The 20,489-nt window shown below is 42.1% G+C and overlaps 1 protein-coding gene and 1 non-coding gene across 3 annotated transcripts in view; both read left to right on the top strand.

The window, feature by feature from the left end:
• FBXW2 (F-box and WD repeat domain containing 2) overlaps positions 1-19,591 on the top strand; it is a 31,840-nt gene extending 12,249 nt beyond the window's left edge. For both annotated transcript variants that reach the window (XM_019731202.2, XM_019731201.2), the window contains exons 4-8: positions 4,655-4,849; positions 6,980-7,113; positions 9,421-9,507; positions 10,150-10,319; positions 14,745-19,591. In XM_019731202.2, the coding sequence (XP_019586761.1) occupies positions 4,655-4,849; positions 6,980-7,113; positions 9,421-9,507; positions 10,150-10,319; positions 14,745-15,033 (875 nt within the window). In that variant the 3' untranslated portion in view covers positions 15,034-19,591. The remainder of the gene's footprint in view (positions 1-4,654; positions 4,850-6,979; positions 7,114-9,420; positions 9,508-10,149; positions 10,320-14,744) is intronic.
• Positions 2,114-2,310, top strand: LOC141571449 (U2 spliceosomal RNA). Its single transcript, XR_012496189.1, has one exon. It is a non-coding gene; the product is annotated as a U2 spliceosomal RNA (small nuclear RNA).
• Positions 19,592-20,489: the final 898 nt, after the last annotated feature.

Raw genomic sequence — 20,489 nt, 5'->3', positions numbered from 1 at the left:
GTTGGATGTGTAAGGGGAGAGTCCCACAGAATCTAGAAATGCAGGATCAGAGCTGTGGGGAGTACTCTGGGTAGAGAGAGATTTAGGAGTTAGTCACATTGCAGCTGTGGCTATAACTGAAATTTTAAAAGGAGATGTAGAGAGGAAGAAAAATGGATCCCTGACGAGTGTACTCACTAGAAGCAGGGGAGAGGGAAAGAAACAGAACAATGATGAAAAGAGCTGTAAGAAGGAGAATGCTGATGGGCACTGGTAAATGGTGTTCAGTTGGGTCTCAGAGTCAGTGTCTCAGGGAGGCAGTTGGGAGCTGAGATCTGATTCTACCAGTTAAATATTTAAACTTGGCTGATATGATCGTTTACTCCATTTGGGTTCAGCTCATTTTTCTGCTTACCTTTGTAACATAACCATCGCTGCAATTTTTTTATATCAAAGTATTGTTTTCGTCTTATTTTCTGAATTGAGAGGGCTTTTTTCCCCCCTTTCATCTAATGAAAAATAATCTTCTTTTACTTAGTCCCTGTTGTCACACAGCAGCCTAGCCGACAGTCACCCCATGTCTTTCCTTGAGGAAAGAAAAGTCTGTGCAACTGTGCCTTTTTGGGACTTTGCTTATCTCAGTGTTTTACACCTTATGTCTCTCTGTCTGGTCCCCAAAAGATGGTTTGCAGCCAAAGACGGGTAAGATATCTCACATGAGATACAACCTAAGCCAGGTGGAACCGAGTGGGGACCCCCAATGAGCTGCCTTAGAAAATCCGGGAAGGAGCCTTGCCTCCCCTCCCCCCTGCATGGGAAAAGCCATTGCTGACTCTGGCTTTCCTCTCTCACCTGATTGTGAGAGAAGTCATGAGGGCAATAAAGATCAGCTCTCTCCACTTATCGAACGGAACTGTTAAAGCATGAGAGACTTGCCCCCCCAGGGAGGTGCATACCTCACCTAAGTCATCACAAGACTTTCTGCTCCGGCTGCTTGGGGACAAAGATAATTGGTTTGATTCACTTTTGTGATATGATGGATGAGTCTCAGACAGTGTGAAAAACAATACCACTTCCTTGTATGATTATCAATAAAAGCCACCAGTCGGCTGATTCGGGGCTCTAGTCTCTGGTGACTGCGAGACCCCCTGGCCTTCTGAGGTTTAACTGCATCAAGCCTCTGTTTCTTTCTTAAAACCTAACCCAACGCCGCCCCTTCTCGCACCCTCACTGCCCGTGTTGCACTGGACACGACAAGTCCCCTTTCTTAGTTTCTAGGCGGCATCATTGATGACCTCTCTGTAAACACGTTGGGCTGGTCATCTCAGCAAACGGGAATCCATAGGGAAGGTTGACATAAAGGAGCAGAGAATGATGGCTCCTAAAGACTTAGCAATTAAGAGGAGAGTTGTACTTACTACTAAAAAGTGGATCTCAACTCAACCTAGTTATTTTCCAATGTTTCTTTAGGGTATCAAACTGAATGGTCCGGTGTTTTCCTATATAAACTAGTTTAAATAATTAGTTTGGATAAAGTCTCCCTTTTTAAAAATCAAATGGTGGTAAAATATATATAACATCAGATCTATCATTTTAACCATTTTAAGTGTACAGTTCAATGCTATTAAGTAAATTCACATTGTTGTGCAAAAACATCACCTCCATCCATCTCCAGAACTTTTTGTATCTTCCCAGACTGAAACTGTACTCATTAAACACTGACCCTACTCCCACTCCCCGAGCCCCTGGCAACCACTGTTCTGCTTTTTGTCTGTGAATTTGACTACTCAGGTACCTCATGTGGGTGGAATCATACAGTATTTGTTCTTTTATGACTGACTTATTTCACTTAGCATATGTTCAAGATTCCTCCATGTTGTTTGTAGCATGTCAGAATTTTCTTTCTTTTCGAGGCTGAATGATATTCCATTTATGTATATACCACATTTTGTTTATCCTCTTTCTTGGTTTTTAACTGGCCTTCCTGCCTCCCTTTGCCTCTAAACCATTTTCTGTGATGCAACCGTAGTGATCTTTCAGAAATACAAACAAGGTCATAGTTAGACATCTCCTGATGCAGTTCTCCAGCCAGACCTTTCCCAGTCATACTGAGCTGCTTTTATAATCAGTGTCCTTCGCTTCTTGGCCTTTTGGCTAAGATCAAGTGTAGTATCTGTTTTTATCAGTTTAATTATAATCAGTGCCCATGTTTTAGACAACGCATTTTGACAAGCGTTGTAAATAATTCCTAGGCAGTTTCCAGAATGGTTCCAAGTAGTTCTTTATGACTTACCCCAGTGTCTAGTCACATATATACCGGGGGTGCCAAAAAAAATGGATGCACATGACTTGTATTCATCTTTGTTACCAGTATATATTAAGTATTACAATTTTAATACAGTTTTTTTCCTTTCTTAAAATGTGTATACATTTTTTTTGGCACCCTCTATTTATGTTATAAGAGAGATAATAGATACTTTCATAGGTATATACCAGGGGTTGACAAGTTACCAGCTGCAGGGTCAAATCCAGCAGAGTAGAATAATTCCAAGAGACACCGTGTGGCTCAAAAGGCCTAAAATATTTACTATCTGGTCTTCTGCTGAAAAAGTTTTGCTGTCCTTGGGCATATACTGTTCCTTTGGGGAAAGGTTAACTTATTCATTCTTTAGGTTTCAGTTACTTAAAACTTGAAAGTTTTTAAGTCATGAAATGCCTTCTTCAATCCTATGCCAAAGTCCAGATTAAAAACAAATACGAGTAGTTGAGGAGCCAGTATCCTAAGGCATATTTGTGGAGGAGCACAGTTGTAAACTCAGTGGAGCTTTATCTGAGGTATTTTTTCCTTTTATCCTCTCCTTGTATTGCTATGGGCTTTTGTACTGTCCGCCACTTACTGTACTGAGTTCTTATTGCTTGTTTAGCTTCCCAGGTAGACTAAGCACCATGAGAGCAGGAGCCCTACCTGCCAGACAGGTTGAAAGAAAGAATGACTGCAGCGCAGTTGATCACTGGCAATAAATCAGAACCAAGGTCAGATAGGACCTAAAGTGATTTCTTTTCCTGCTTTAGCTCCCTAGGAATACAGTCACAAAATGCCCAAGCTTAAAGATTATCTAGACTTGTGTTGTCCAGTATAGTAGCCACTAGCCACTTACCAACTTTTAAGCTCTTGAGCTGGGGCTAGTCCACACTGAGAGGTGAAATGTGAAATGCTCATTGGATTGTGAAGATTTAGAATATGAAATATGTCATTAGTAATTTTATATTGATTACATTTGGAAATGATAATTTGACATTGAATTAAATGAACTATATTAAATTATTTTTTTTTTTACTTTTTCAAGTAAGTAATAGAAAATTTTGAATTATCTAAATGGCTTGCATTGTATTTTATTGGACAACACTGTTTTAGAACACTGGTTCTCAAAATATTTCTTAAGTATTGGAATCACTTGGCAAGCTTTTAAGATTATTGGACCCCACCTCAGATATCCTGAATTAGAATTTCAGAAGGTAGGCTCCTGCATGTATGTTTTGATAGAGCTCCCTAGATGATTCTGATGTCTTATATGCCCATTGAGAACCACCAACCAAATCCCACCCATCATTTTATAGAGTGGAAATGGACTACTGAAATACAAGGATAGTCTTCATTTCAGTGTGCTCTCATAGGGTTTGCCCAGGTTGAAATTCATGTTCTGCCTCTTTCATAAGTGATAGGTATTTTTCCATTGTCTGAAACAGTGGCTCTTGACCAACGCTTAAAGGTAGAATTATGGCTGGCTTTACTTGGTCATTTCAGCTTTTTGAAAACTGATCATTTGGTACTTTTCCTAGAGTACTGTGTCCTTGTCAAGTGATGATACTTGTGTCCTCAGAATGTCTTCGTTGACTCTTACTACTACTTTTCTATTCTAAAGGCAAATTGTGAGATAAGAGTTAATCATTAGGATTTTAAGTGTAATTAAAGCATCGTCACCATGATCGGTATAATATTTTCATCAGCGGCAGAAATGAAACCTACTTTTTTCTACACAGTCTTAAGAGGCTTTATAAGCTCACTGTTGAGTTATGAATGTCTGGGAATAATTTATCCCTGGTATTCTTAGAGCTTCCTTTACACATTTCAAGATAGCCCAAGATCATTGCAGGTTGATTGCAGTTAACCTTTGCAGAAGTTAACCTGTGATCTGAGGCTCCTCTTCGACTTGCCTTAGAGTGGACATGTTCCAGCAGACAGCGGTACTAGCCAACATTCTTTATTTGTTCAGGGTTGTTGGGTAATGGACAAGCATGCAAGTGTACAGATGCAGTCATAGGTAATGCTCATCATTCCCAACTCAGATCAGCTCACGATGGTCAAAGATTTATGACATTTTACAAGTGGAAGCACCAGGGGATGCTTTAGTCTAACGCTCCTCTATAACCTGGAAACTTAAGGGAAAAGGACTAAACCAGAAGGCTCACGTTCAGTCCCCGTGCTGTTATCACCATTTTGGTGACTCTGAGCCACTGTGTTACCCTCTCCGTGCTTTGGTTTTCTCGGCTGTAAAGTGGGCATGCTAGAGGAGGTGACCATTAAGATTCTTCTCTAAGAATACCATGGTTTGGGGATTGATTTTCCTTCTTCAGTGTTTGCTTTCTTACTCATCGGTCTGTTTTTCCCTTGAAGGGTCAGATGACTTGTCTGCAAAGCTGTGGGATGTGAGCACAGGACAGTGCGTGTATGGCATCCAGACCCACACTTGTGCAGCAGTGAAGTTTGATGAGCAGAAGCTCGTGACGGGCTCCTTCGACAACACTGTGGCCTGCTGGGAATGGAGTTCCGGAGCCAGGACCCAGCACTTCCGGGGGCACACGGGGGCGGGTGGGTTGCCCTTTTTTCAAGGGTTTCTGTCATTCTTGAACCTCATTCCTTAAAGCCAGGAGCCAAGAGTGCGATCCCTTTTTTGTTTTGTTTTTGAAGTTCACTTGCCTTTCTCCCCTCTTCTTTCTCAGTCATGACAGTTAATCCCTTTATTCAAGTTATTCTTATTTGGAATTTCCCTCCTAATTTTACTTTTCCTTAGCCCATTTAAAAACTTCTGTATACTCAGGCTGAGAGGGGGCAGCTCTCCTTCTCTCCTATTTCATTTGTATCCTGTTGAATAGTCAGTCCCCTTTGCTTTTATCAGATTTCATACCCCCAAATTGAATAAGTCCTACACTTGTAAATTCAGTCTACTTGATCTGTAGAATTAGGGCTGAAATCCTTTGGAGGGATTGTCATCCCCAGATTGTGTGATCTACAGATGTTACATTGAATTGGAACTTGGTTGACAATTGGTAACAAGCCACTGCCTAGAGAGAAAATGAAAGAAACAGACACCTGAGTATTTCCTAATAATTTTACAGCAGCCTTAGTTTGCAAAAACTGGTCATTTGATTATAGCCCCTGAGATCTGAGCTTCTCCCTCTGTGCATTGCCTTTTGGAATTTTGGGCAGAAATCACATTGAGCTATTTGCCAGTCTCTTGTGCAGTCGCTCCCGTCTTTCTTTTCTCCACGTACCCACTGCGTTAGCCCCCCAGAGTCACAGTGTAGGCTCGTAAGCATCACCTTTAGGAGTGGCCTTCCTGGACTCCCTCGACAGGTCGAGTCCCTCTGCTGTAGGTTTCCCAGTAATCTGCATTTTGGTCATAACACTCCTCGTACAAGTAAGTATGACAGTCTTGAGTTCCCCACCAGGCTGTAAGCTCCCAAAGGACAGGGATCCTGCCTGTCTTCTTCACCCTTAGATCCTAAGTTCCTTGCAGCGGACCTGGTACTCAGTAATTCTTTGAAGTAAACCTAGCTGTTTTATTGCTAAAAGCATTTTCTCCCCATTTTGTTTGTCATCCTATACATTTTCCCTCAGCCTGCTATCTGCTACCACTTGTTTGCTGTAGAAATTACTATTTGAAGACATGTGATTTGCCATGGAACTTACTTACGTATTAAACTGACTGTATTGTTCCACAGTGTCAAGGTATACATTGGTTTCCAGGTGATTTCATACCTGATCGACTTTGAGAGCCCTGCTCTAAAAAGTTTCCTCCTTGCTGTTCCCTGGGCATTGCTGTGGCTTTTCCTAACTCCATGCCTTTGCTGTTACCTCTACCTGCAGTATTCTTTCTTTTCTTGATAAACTCTACTCATCCTTCAGGGCCCATCTCCAATATCGCCTCTTCCCTGAAGTCCTCCCTGATACCCCTGGGCAGAGTTAGTCATTCTCCTTGGTGTTTCCCTAGCAAGAGGTAAACATTTATTTATTTTTTTGGACTTCCTTCTCCACCCCTCACTTAGACTGAGTTCCTTAAAGAAAAGACCAGTGTCTTCATCTCTGGGTCCCCAGTGTTCCTTTAGAGTTTGGCAGGCATTTAAAAACAAATATTTGAGTACTTGCTATATACTCAGGCACTGTTTGGATGCTGAGAGTACAGCGGTAAAGAGAGACAGTTTTGAGAGAATGGCTTAGCCTGACCTTTGAGATCCTTGTTTGTGTTTTGTTTTTCTCATTATACTGGCTTTTCTTGAGAATGAGTATTGTACAGTGTTGTTTTGTTTTGCAGCTTATATTCTTGGTAGTCTGTCTTGCTGCAATAAACAGTGCAAATCTGACTAGGGCCACCTATGTTCTGTTTTCCCTGCATAAGTTAAGATTTGTGTAGGATCAGGGGCAGTCCTGAGAAGAAATGCCACTGTCTCCAACACTGGGTTTGCCTCTCACTTTGAAGCTAGCACACGTGTGATTCCAGGGACTTTGCACCTTTAGAATTATAAGCAATAATAGTAAACATTTTGGCATGGATATATTTTTTTTCTCATAAAATTGCTAGTTGGGTAGCACCATTCTTATTGTAACTCTGGTTGAGAAATGATAAAATTGGGCAGCGAGGGAGAATAAACGCTACTGAACTGTATTATAAAAGATCCTCAGACGGGCATGTTGTAACTTCGTGTATGTTACGTGTGTTAGTGTTTAGTGTGGACTACAATGATGAACTGGATATCTTGGTGAGTGGCTCTGCAGACTTCACCGTGAAAGTATGGGCTTTATCTGCTGGGACGTGCCTGAACACACTCACCGGGCACACAGAGTGGGTCACAAAGGTAGGAAGAAATCTGAATGTCACGCTTTGTGGGGGGAGGTGGAGGATGGGAGATGCTGCCTTCTAAGTGGAGGGTGAGTCACAAGATGGAACAGACACAACCACAAGGCATGATGGTGTACAGCAGTGACCACACGTAAAAGACACTTAGTAAAGATGACTGACTCATGGACATGGAAAATGCCCACAGTATATTACAGTCTGTGGATAGATACTAGAGGGGGCAAACAAAACAGGTCAGATACAAAAACAAAACCAAACTGTAGAATATGATACCCGTTTCTGAATGTGCTTATGCACCAGAATGTTGAAGATGATTATTTCTTGTGGGACTATGGGTGCTTTTTGTCCCTTTAGGATAAGTGTATTTCTTTTTTTTTAATTAGAAAAGCAGTTTTCATTTTGAAAAAAAATAATTGTAAGAAGCAGAACAAAGAAACATGTATAGGATCTTTAAAATAATACTGTGACGTTTTCTAGTTTTCCAAAAAAGATTGCTGAGAGTGAAATGCAGTATGGGTGATGGAAATGCCACACAGAAACACTTGAACTTACCATGCCGTTCTGTGAGGGGCTAAGGCTACAGGAGTGAGCCAAACAGACACGAACGTTAGTCTAATAGGAGCAATAATTATTAAACAGTAACTATGGATAAAAATAAAATTACAAATTAAGTGCTGTGAAGGAAAAATGCAGTTTTCTATGAGAAAGTCTCGGAAGATATCTTATGTGTTCAGGGAAAGCTTTTTGAGAAGGGACAAAATGTGAGGAGTAAATTGGAGGTAGCGGTGTAAAGAGTAGTGGAGTGTTTCAGATGGTGCCCCTTATGCACAGGCTCTGGGGAAGGACAGAACCTAGACATTCGATGACCTGGAAGGCTGCTGGAGCTGTGTTGTGAGGGAAGGCGTGGGGGAGGTAACCGTCATGTATGCCTTACCTGGTCATATTAAGGATTTTGGGTATCGTAAGTGTAGTAGGAAGCGGTGGGCGAGTTTTGTGCAAAAGTCTGGGGTGATGTATGTTTTAAGAAAATAGCTGCTGAGTGAAAAATGGATTAGACTGGGGCACAAGTGGACACAGGGTGACCAGTTAGGCTTTTGCAGTAGTCGAAGCAGAAGATAACCCATGGGTTGGACTTGGGTGGCAATAAAGAAAGAGAAGGGCACACATGAAGGGTATGTCTTCAGGATAAAGCCAGATGAACTTACTGACTCGTGGGGAACAGAAGAAAGAATCAGAGATGACTAGTGGGTTTTAGACTGGGTGGGTGATTGTGCCTCTGACACAGGTGGGGCTAAAAGGAGAGCAATTTGTGACAAGATTAATAATCCACTAAACTGTACATTTAAAAACGGTTAAGGTAGTAGATTTTATGTTATGCATATTTTACCACAGTAAACATGCGGAATAAAATATTTCTCTATTGGGCACTTTGAGTATTTAAATACAAAAGTTATGTCCGACAGTTTGGTGTTGTGTTAAAAACAGTGGACTTGGGGCCGGACCCTGACTGTGATGTCTTAAAGTTACTCTGCCTCAGTTTCGTCATCTGCTGAATGTTCCTGCGAATATTAAATGAGATGATGGGCCAGCACCCACAGGGTGCCTGGTACTTCACGGGTCTGTCAGTTTCAGGTGAATCTGCAACCCAGGCTTCTGAATAAGCCTGGACTCCCCACTCGCTTTGTGCTGATTTATTACAAAAATAACTAGAACCTAGTATTTGTAGATTACCCCAAGTGCTAATGGAATGTTGCTTTTATTACATTATTATTATTTATGTTGTTTTATTTCATTTTGATTACAGTTATGTGAGATGATAAGTGCTTCATCCCTATTTTAAAGATGAGGAAACTGAGAAACAGAGGTTTGGTGGTCCTGCCAAAGGTCACAGAGTCAATATGTGGCAGATTCTGGTCCTAAGTCTAGCGCTTTTTCTTTTATAATGCACATGCTTCTGAAAACACACATCATTTGTATGTACTTCTATGTCTGTGAGCTTTTGCTTTCACATTTTCTATAAAGTAACATTTCATAATTTTAAAAATCAGTCCTAATGTTTGCTTTCAGACTAAAACTAAGGTTAAGTGTTGCCAACTTTAAACACTTTCAGATCCTGCTGGTAATTTAGACTCTGGGTATAGGAAAACTTGGCAGAGGTCAGCTTGGTCATAGAGTTAAGAACTCAGCTGTTGTAGCACCCGGTGTCATAGCAAGCTCTTTTTCATATTTGAGGTTTTTTTTAAAAAAGCAATATAGAAGTAGCATTAAAAGGATCTTTCTGTAACATGGATATTGATATTTCTAGGTGGTTTTGCAGAAGTGCAAAGTCAAGTCTCTCTTGCACAGTCCCGGAGACTATATCCTCTTAAGTGCGGACAAATATGAAATCAAGGTACGGTTTTTATTTTTATTTTTTCCTCTGTTATTTTGCCTCATCAAAGAAAAACTGGCAAATATAAGAAAATTAAAATCACGTGGCAAAGAGGGACTGCTAATAGGGCAGCAGGAATCTTAGCCCAAGCCATCTTAAACCTGTTGGAAAGAGAATTATTCATTATCTCTGTGTTCTAGGCAGTTTCTAACACTGATTTTTAAATGAAGAGAAGAAATCCACAGAAAATGATCATCAGCACATTCTGTTTTCTTAAGACACCTATCTTCTACACTCCTCAATTCTTAGATCCGAACTATGAAAACATAAACATTTCCTTGTATAATAATTTTAAAAATCTGCAAAACCTTTATGGAGCACTCTTACATAGATTCTTAGTGCAAATTTTAAACTATTCCATGTGGTAGGCATTATTATCTTCTTTGTGGGACTGAGATTCAGAGAGGTTGTGTTTTCCACAAGATAACACAGCACATGCATGCAGAATTAGAGTTTGAACCCATGCCTCTCAACTGTAAAACCTGTGGTCTTTCCAGTTTAGTTCACTTTGTATCTGAATTCAGCAAACAAAAACCACTTTAAGGATAAGCTTTTCTGTGGTGATGTGACCTGTCATCTTTCCTACTTTTCTTTTATCTGTAGATTTGGCCAATTGGGAGAGAAATCAACTGCAAGTGCTTGAAGACATTGTCAGTCTCTGAGGATAGAAGTATCTGCCTGCAGCCAAGACTTCATTTTGATGGCAAATACATCGTCTGTAGTTCAGCACTGGGCCTCTACCAATGGGACTTTGCCAGTTATGATATTCTCAGGTAGTGTTTCCTTCTACCTTTACCTTTGACAGTGTGTTGCTTCCTTCCCTTCCCTTCCCTTCCCTTCCCTTCCCTTCCCTTCCCTTCCCTTCCCTTCCCTTCCTTCTTTTCTCTCTCTCTCTCTCTCTCTCTCTCTCTCTCTCTCTCTCTCTCTCTCTCTGTTGCAGTTTAATTATAAAGACAAGACTAAATATTTGGTAAACCAGTCAATAACTTGCTTTTGGGAAATGTTTACGTCAGTTATAAAGAGGATCATGTACTGAAAACCTCCCACATAAAAATGTTTTAGAGGCTACTAGTAGTTAGAAAGAGTTATATGCTTGAACCTAGAAGATCGAGGATCTAATTCCTTCCCTTACTCTGAGTCACTTCCCCTTTCAGAATTTAACATGGTTTTCTGGAAAAAGGAGGGGCTTGGATGAAAAGAGCTTTCAGATCTCCTCTAGTTCTAATATTTTAAGTTCTATTTCCTAGTCAGTTGAAATTCTGCATTGAGGCATCGAGTAGCCTTCTGTTGACTAGTAGAAAGACAGAGGTATTTAGAGAAAAATAGGCTTGCAGGGTTTCTCTCTGGAGAAATAAACAAGAAAAGGTCCATCCGTGGACAAATAATTTTGTGATTCACTGCATACTGTAGATCCCCCTTATAGATTGACAGTATGTGTTGGTACATTGGAGGCTGATGAAAACCAGAACCATAAGGTGATTAAGAGAACTGACTTTGGTGATAAACAAACCTTAATTTAAGACCTAGTGCCATCTCTTACGAGCTGTGTGACATTATGTAAGTTTCTTAACCTCTCTGTGCCTGTTTTTTCACCTGTAAAGTGAAGATTAAATGAAATGCCTATAAATGAGGACCTAGCACAGGACCTGGCAGATCTTTATTACTAATACCTCTGAGAAGCGCTACATAAAGAAACCTGTTCGAATTTGTTCAACCTACTGTACCTCACACTTACTGTGCACAAAGCTCTTTTTTTGAGGAACACAGAATTAGTGTGTTCCACAGCATGTTCAGGAAACGCTGACTTGGGGGTTCCAGAAAATTGAACGTTCTCGTCACTGGTTTTATGCATGACTGTTAGAGGTCCTCCTGTGTGGGATCTGTTCGTACTAGCCTACAGGACTTTGGTGAACCCTGTCTCTCTGCTCATAAAGTTACAACCCCACTTATGTCTCCCTGGAGTCAGACCTACATTTGTAACCAGTTAGGTTTCCAAGCTATCTATGCTTGCAGAAAAAAAGACCAGAACAGATTCTGGAAAGCATTAGTCCAAGCTCTTCATCTTATAGATGGGGAAACGGAAGCTGAGAGAGTGTAGGGGCCTTACCCAACATCCCACAGCTCACTTTAGTCCAGCATGTACCCACCCACCTACCCATCCGTCCGTCCATCCATCCATCCGTGGCTGGATCATACAGCAAGGATATGCTTAAGGTACCAGCAAGCCAGAGAAAAGGAACTTTTGAAAGAACTTGATATTTTGCAAAGAAAAAAATCCATGTAATCACCATGGGAAATCAGATATTTTACAGTTTGTGCTATTTTTGTTTTGAATTAAAATTTGGGAGGGAGGGGTACAAAGACAAAGCAGAATAGAGGTTTCATAATCTTTTTAATGATTAGAGTCTCTAAAGGTTTTAATTTGATCCTGCATCTACCTTTCTCAGGCATGCTTCTTACTCAGAATATAGAGTCCAGAGAGTCCAGTGTCCCAGATGAAAGTTCTGTTAGTTTTGAGTATTTGGATCTACAAGCTTTAAGCAATAAACCTACAAGATTGTTGGCTGCTAGGAAGGTCTAGGTTCAGATTTTTCTTTGAAAAGGAGATGATTTATCCCAAACACAAATAAACCAACTTCTTTTGAAATCTTACTACAAAGTTGCTAGGACTAGGTAGGGCTACTTGAGTTTTGAAGCTAATTGAAAAGAAGCAAAAAGTACAAATGGCCGTGTGTTGCTCCATACATCTAAGATATGACGCAATCTTTTGAGCTAGGTTATCTCAGTACAGCAGGCAGGCTTATTTAGGGTCAACAGCCCAGACTGCAGTGCAGGGATGTCTTTCTACAATTATCTGAAGGAACCAAAAGGGGCTGTGATCCTGTCAAAATCTGTATTCTATCCTGCAACATACTCGTGCTTCAGTCTTTGGAGTCAGCTCATCTTTACCGAGCTGAAGTCCTGTTCCCTACCCTAACCAACCCAGTTCTAAGTTTCTGGTTATTTCCTGCTTTGCACTGACGATGTGGGGCATACTAGACTTCATTGTTGTTTTCCCCAGTTTCCTTTAGATCTCTTTTGTAGGGATTTTTATTTGCCCATGTTCATTGCCCCACTGCTCTGTTCATTAGCAGATACTTACCGAGCAGCTAGCTGTATGTTAGGCATTGTGATGCACCCTGGGAACCAGCAGAAGTATTTAGCACACTGGTGGAAATCACTAGCCAGCAGGAGGGAACACTGACATTAAATAGCAAATTACATACAGGTCTTTTAAATGGTTGGGATAAAAGCAACGTAGTATGGGGTACTTGGATCCCACTTAGTTTGAGGAGTAAAGGAAAGCTGCTGTGAGGAAGAGGTTTGGGCTGAGCTCTAAAGGTTGAGTATATGCATTAGCTCAATGCTGGGGATAGATACACAGTGAGGAGTGAGGAGCATTGCAGACTGAGAGACCGGTCTGTTCAGAGGCCTTGAGACTGAAAGAGCCTGGTGTATCTGAGGAACTGAAAGAAGGCCAGTGTGGATAGAGATATGAAGTCAATAGAAAGCCATAGAAAGGTTTAAATGAGGTGATAATAGGATTAGATTTTAGTCTGAGATTAACAGATTGAAAGGGGCCAAGAGTGGATGTGTGGGGACCAATTGAAAACTTGGCAGTAGTGCAGGCGAAAGATGATGTTTTGGATCAGAGTTGTGGCGATTCAGACAGTAGTGAACACATTAGAGGAAAATTCAGGAGGTAAAATCAATAGATCTTGGTGGTTACATTTATGGTCTGAGTCAAGATGAGAGTTGGGTGGTTGCCATGTTTCCTAGCTTGAGCGGCTGGGTGGGTGAGCAACCCAGGAAATAAAGAAGGCAAACAGGTTTGGCTGATGAGTTCAGTTTGGGGCAGGCTGAGTGCTGAGGAACAACAGGTCGTCTTCACTACCAAATCCCCTTCCTTCCTAACATCAGGCTGAGGTCTGCTTCTGTGTAACTCCTTTCCGTTGGACTCGAGGTCCCTCTCCTGGAGCTTGTACTGTCTGGCCTCAAATGTCCTTCACTGTTTTAAGCTGATGGTCACGTATAGTGTCCCTGTCCCTGCCAGTTGTTTTTCTCCCCTCTTCGCTGATGTCCTTCAGCTGTTTCTCGTCCTGCTTACCAGGCCCTGCCATTCAGGTTAACCTCTTGGACATACACTTTATGTATGTATGTATTTAGTAGTGTCCTTGTTAAAATATAGGCTAACTGGCCTCTCATGGGCCCTAAACTTATTGTCACAGAGCAGAATTTGTATGTCCCTTGTCTTGTATTAGGTTGGTGCAAAAATTATTGTGGTTTAAAAGGTTAAAAATAATTGCAAAAACTGCAGTTACTTTTGCACCAACCTAATAGCTCTTTGTGATGCCTCCAAAGGAGACATCAACTTTGCTTGTCAACCTTTTACCTCACTAACTGTGTGGACAACAGAGACTTAAGTTTTCTTTTTTCTATTTTTGCTGCTGTTTAGCTAAGTCTCTCCCATTTTGTACCTTTGTCATTGATGTTTTGGGAACTGCCAACCTGCGAAGGTTAAGGCTGTCCTTCCAACTCCCCCAGTTTTCTCTAAAAACTTCTTACGAATCTATTATTAATAAATCCTGAATTATTTGCGCAGCTATGAGTATTTTCGGCCTCTGCTGTTGTAGGGCGGAGCCTGTGTGCTGGCTGCCTGCTGATGAGGGTAGCACGTCAGGCTCTTGTTTGTCAGTCTTTGTTCCAGGCTTCAGAAGGGCCCCTAGGCCCGCATTCCAGGGTTTGAGGAACAAATCTTCTTACCCGGTGATAACACTTGCGTCTTATATTCTAGTTCTAACTGGGAACTGACTAGTTGTGAGTCCTTAGCCGAATTATTTACCCTGGCTGGACTTCAGTTTTTACATCCGAGAAATGAGAGTATTAAATGAGATAATCTGTAAGATCCTTTCCAGCTTGGATGGGCATTTTGTGCTTTTATAAATGTTTAACAAGTACCGCCTTTCTCCTTACATGCCTGTGTTATCATGTCATGATGAAGGCTTCTCCCTCCCCCCGGCCCCCCTTTAAAAGCACACTGAGCTTTTTGTCTTCATATTTTCCTTTTTATCAGAAACTTTGATTTGAAAAGATTACAGTAGCAGAAACAAAAGCAAAGTTGCCTCCTGGTTCACGTTTCCTAACTCTCAACCTTGTAGGGTCATCAAGACTCCTGAGATAGCAAACTTGGCCTTGCTTGGCTTTGGAGATGTCTTTGCCCTGCTGTTTGACAACCGCTACCTGTATATCATGGACTTGCGGACAGAGAGCTTGATTAGCCGCTGGCCCCTGCCAGAGTACAGGAAATCCAAGAGAGGCTCAAGCTTCCTGGCAGGCGAAGTGTCCTGGCTCAATGGACTGGACGGGCACAATGACGCGGGCTTGGTCTTTGCCACCAGCATGCCTGACCACAGTATTCACCTGGTGTTGTGGAAGGAGCACGGCTGACGCCACGAGCCGCCGCCATCACTGACTTTGGGTGCCAGGGCTGCAGGCTTTGAGTGCAACCTCTCTGGCAGCCGACTGCATGAACCAAAGTTCTCGCCTAATGGTATCATCACGCAGTGCACAATCATTTATCTATGTTTGCCAGGGGGTCAGGGCTGGGGTGGGGGAGGGCTCGTTTTATAGACACACAACGCAGCATGCTAATGGGGTACACCATCGACTTCATTTGTATTTAGTTATGTTGGTCGGTATAAGAGGATGCATTTCGGGTTCATCTTTGTTGAGTACTGGTTTTAAGTAAAGAAATTTAAGTGGTTCATTAATCTGCTAATTGGTTGCCTATAAAAACACGTTGTCTATTAAAGCTTTTTACAATTGCCTTTTTTTCTTTTGAAGTTGAAGCAAAGGTGCTATGTTGTTTTATAGCAGCTTGTCTCCCATGAGGTTTAGCTTTTATAACAGCCACTGTTACTGAGACCACCAAGTCCTGTGACATTCATAAACTCACCACCAAATATCAGCTCTAAAGAAAATCTGTCTTCCAGTACAAATCCAATGCTATAAATGAGTTGTTTGTAATGCGTTCTAAACTCCGGTTCTCACAGAGTCCAGTTTGGCTGTGTCTGAGATGTGAGGGAGTTCTGCAGTTTTGGTTTCCATCAGGAGCAAGCTGGTCCTAGGTCCCTCACAGCCTAGGTGACTGCCCAGAGGTGACATGGTAGATTAGAGCACTGAGGTGGAAGATTGAAGACTGGCTCAGTTCCCTAGGAAACCTACAGCCTCAGGCATATCACTTGTCTGGGCCCCATTTTCCTGGCTGGCTAGCTCGTTGTTAAGCTAAGTGATTTCTGAGATGATTCTTTCTGGTCCTGCATCTGCTGAGGTATACAACAGTTGGTATTTCAGTTTGGTCTGATTCCTGATTCATTGTTTCCTTGGGGTTAGAGATAATACATAAATGAAATCACTGATACAAAGTTGTTACCTAAAGAAATCAAATATACCAAACGGACGGATCAAGGATAATATAGAAAATATAACATACTCTACTGAGAAAATGTAAATAATTGGTGAGAGAAATGCTGACAGGACTTGTGGTTCTGTAGAGAGGAAAATGCGCTATGTTGGAAAGATACCTGACCCTGACTTTTCTTCCTCCTTTGCCTCTAACTTGATGTGTGTTCTCAGGCAAGTTAATTTTCTATCCCTGGGCCCTCATTTCCTTCATCTTTAAAATGAAGAAATTGCCCTAGATTAGGGTTCATAAACTCAAATGCCCAGGGGAGCCATGCAAATAACATAAGTGAGTGAAGCATGCTGGGTAGGATGTGCTGAACCACAGAAAGCTTATGAGGCCAGTTGACTCAACTCTAAGTGTTAGGCAGAAACAAGCCCGATGTTGGCAGGTCTTCTGATTTTTTAGGAGGAAGTAGAAATCTAGAATTGTGTTTGAAATTCCCTAATTTTAAAAATGTTGATAACTAATTGAAGATAATTTAAAATACGGTGGGCTAAATAAATCATGTCTCTGGGCTGCCAGTGTGTATTCCTGTAAAGCTAAAGAATGCTGTGATTCAGCACTGGAAATGTTTTAACATAACTGGCGCAAACATTAGAAAGAGTAAAGGGAGCAAGAGGTAGGAAAAACTCAACCATTTCCCATTGTGTTACAGGAGAGTGAGGGGGGCATATGCGTATTTCAGTCATCGACAGGAAGATCAGGAAGATGAACGTAAGAACTAGCAACTCAGTGAGAGCCTCTGCCTGGGAATGTGAGTTACTCATTCTTCTTGCTGACTGTAGTATAAAGCATATCCATTTTAGGTGGGAAAAAGGGTTCCTGGCAGAGCTGAGAATGATGTAAACTACAGTGGGGAGACAGCTCTCTCAGAATCTGCATTAGCCAGAGCCTGACAATGGACCGCTGGCTGCCCTGGAGGGACCGTTTTGGAAAATTGATGGTCGGTTTCAAGGACAGGTTTAGTTAATATCCATGTTGAGACTCTAAGGGAATTAGGTAAAAGAACATTATCTTTCTCCGCCCCCCAATCCATCTCATACTGAGTTTTGTACATGAGCTCTCCTTGGTCCTCCAAGAAATGGAACCAGAATTGCAGCTGGAATCTGTTTTGCAGGAGACTTTGGGCAGTGAGCGTAAATGACTTTTTCCTTCTCATCCAGCCTGCACAAATAACAGATTACTGATTTAATGACCACCCCTCCTCTCACCGCACTTTGAGATATACCCAGTAGCTTCAAAGAGCAAGTAATTATAATAACAGTCCTTTATGGGAAAGTGTTTTGGAAAACGACAAATGTGAAACGTGCACGGTATGTGCCACTTCAGATTTCAGTGGCACAGTGGTGAGTACCGGGTTTATCATCAGGGTGGCGCTGAGAGCTGCTGATCTTGACAGCGTCCTCGAGGCAGGTGGTGGACTCCTAACCTCACTTCCTCCTCAGAGGCCTTTTTTTCGCCTGAGCATTTTATTCAGTTGCTTTATGGATGCTAGATTTAGTCATACTACTGCCAGCTTTTATACAAATGGAAAACTAACTCATCCTTTTTAAAAAATGGAAGTGGGGAGTCGGCGAGAGTCCCGTTTCTCTGAGTGAGAGGCTGTCTTCAGTACGTGCTGACGTCCACCTCATTAGCTGGGGGCAAGGGAATTCCCTCTGTCTCTTCTGTGAACATTCTCGCTCCTGAAAAATTCTCGAGTCATGAGCAGACAGGCTCCATCCTTTACCACGTTGGATTTCTTGAGTGACACGGGTCTGGTGGCAGTGAAGGTTTTCTGTCAGCTCAGGCGCGAGGGTCCAGGAGAGCTGAGTGAGTGTGAGGTTTTCAGCATATTTTGTTCCCATTCCAGAGCAAGCTAGTTTCCTCCAGCCCCATTATTTGAAGTAGTCAATGATACCAAAACTGGCTTCCAGACCTATCAGAGAAATAGACCTCTTCCACGGAGGGCCTCAACCTTAAAGCTCCGCAGGGAGGTTCACTTGTTTGGAGAGCTTTTCATGAGAGGAAGGTGTGGAAGGTTGCTATGAAATTTTAAGGTTTGCACTTCATTTTTCATAGTTTAAAAGTTACTCTGTTCTGGCCATTGAAAACACTTAGTGTGAAGTGTGAATAAGGATTGTAATTATTCTAGCATTTGCTCTGGAGAGAATGATTACTGCTCTGTATCTCTAAAATATCTTAGGGAGAAAAAAATACTTTTGGAAACAGTATTATTTTAGATGTGAAGAAGTTGTTTCTGTGAGAGGCATTTGGACCAAACAGAAGTAGCTAAGGATAGTAGAGTCTGGCTTTACACATTGCTTTGGCCAAACGCAACCAGTTGCTTTGGCCAAACGCAGCCAGCAGCTTGAGGCTGTGATTGTGTGTGTGGGCTTGGGAGCCATGGGGTGAGTCTTCCCACCATCACTCTTGAGCTTTCCATGCCTCCTCTGGGCCTCTTGCAGGCCTTTCTCTGTAGGGAAGTGTGCAGAATCAGATCGCACTCCAGGAGGCAGCCTGGGCCAGGGCACACTGTCACTGTGACCTCTGCCTTTAGGGACACGGAGTTGTCAGGACAGGGGACAAGCCCTTTAGGTCTGTCCCGTTGACAAGGTTTCATATCTGATTATGCTGGCACTTGCCAAGATTTCTAAGACAACCAAGGTACTACTGAGAATTACTCAGTCCCTAGATGGACTGTCTGATGAGAAGAACAGGTCAGCAGCATTCTTGACAGATTGCCCACTCGCCATCTTTGGCAGTGTCTGGTCAGAGGTTCCCCATGCCTACTCTAGGAAAGTGAAGTTCTTTCAGGATAAATCCTCACGTGGATTACTGGATAGTCGTACCACTCCCATCAGCCGAATCAGACCGAATGATCGTGCTCAGTGCAAAAAGGTGTTTTGCTGTCAAGTTGTTTCAGTGTTTCCAGTCTTCCCTAGAATGGTTTAGTTGGTTACAGTTAGTGCTACAATCCTGATCCGGGTAAACCCACTTAATTATCATGGTTTAAAGAAGCCAGCTACTTCTCTTCATGAATGTACTCAAATTAAAAAAAAAAAAAAAGTGTTTTGCGTATTTAAGCCTGGAGAATGATTAATTCAGATGATAAAAACTCACATAGTGAACAGACATATTTCAGTAATTTAGACTGAGTACTCTTGATGAGAATGCTCAGTTTGAAAAAGGCTGGTCTCACCAATCCAACATCTATAGCAATGTGGTCGAATTCATCAACTCATGTTTTTCACTAATTTGATGTGTGTTGTGACCTAGGGGGAGTGAGGTGATGTTTATGTTTGAACTGTCTGTGGGGCATGGGGAGAACGGATTGCTTAAGCAAATAGTGGAATGATTGTGGGGCAAGATGTCTCCGAAAGATGAGACGTTTTTCTGCATTATAAGAAGCTTTCTTTTACCCATGAGTGATCATGCTATCTATAAGTAATTGATATCTATACATTAAAGCAGGTTCCTTTGATTAGGCAACATTCGGTTAACCACGCCCAAATTATTGTTTGTACTTGAAAGTAATAAAGCAGCATTTCCTTCAAAATACATTCTGTAGTCAAGACTATTTTCTTGCTTTTTTTATCCCCAGCCAGTTCAGAGGGGACTTTTCAAACGTGACTGTGTTTTTAGAAAATGGAACTGCCCCTCGTGTGATCTAAAGTAGCTCTGTTCTTTTTCTGCATGTACTAGAATATAAGCCCAACAATATAACGATTTTTGAATGAGATCCAACAGGGAAAACAATACATTTAAAAGTAAAATGCAAGGAAGGAATTTGGGCGACTTTCACGAGTAGTAGATAGATGCAAATGGGGAAACAAGTTCCGTTACGCAGGTCAAGACCTCAGACTCAGCTTCCTCTCTGCTCAGCACAGGCCTGGCTTGGTTCATTCTTCTCAGTGGAAGTCTGTGGGACTCCTTGTCATCCTGTACCTTTGATCCCCAGCAGCACCTTTACAGGGCGGATTGTCATTCCTCCTCTACAGATGAGAAAGCCGAGGCTGGGAAAACTGGCTAAGTGCTTAGAGGAGTAATAAGTGGTGAGGTTGAGGCTGGGGCTCTGATTTTTAGCCTTCACGGTCCTGGATTTCTCCTGCCTGTCCTTGTTTCCCTTCCCATCTCTTTCAAGTCTCTTCATACCGGGCCTGCTCCCTTCCCCGTTCACCACTTGTGAGCACCTTTCGAGCCGTCTTATGGTCTGCTTCCAGGGCTTCTCCCTAATTCTTTGAGCACGTGTATCCTCTGTTCAAACAACCTTGATGACTCCCCATGATCAGCAGGAGGTGTCTAGATGTATTAACCTAACATAGTCGAGCCCCAGCTCAGCTCTCCGAACAGTTATTGTTCTTTTCCTTCCTTCGCACTTTGGCTCTTTCCCTGTCCTCATAGGAAAGCCCTCTCTGTGCCTCTCCATCTGTCCCAGGGCCAGTGTGTAGGACCCACT

This window comes from Rhinolophus sinicus, linkage group LG04 (assembly GCF_036562045.2).
Source record: "Rhinolophus sinicus isolate RSC01 linkage group LG04, ASM3656204v1, whole genome shotgun sequence".
Classification (NCBI taxonomy): Eukaryota; Metazoa; Chordata; class Mammalia; order Chiroptera; family Rhinolophidae; genus Rhinolophus; species Rhinolophus sinicus.
Note: the sequence above shows the minus strand (reverse complement) of the source record. Positions and strands in the feature narration are given on the sequence as shown.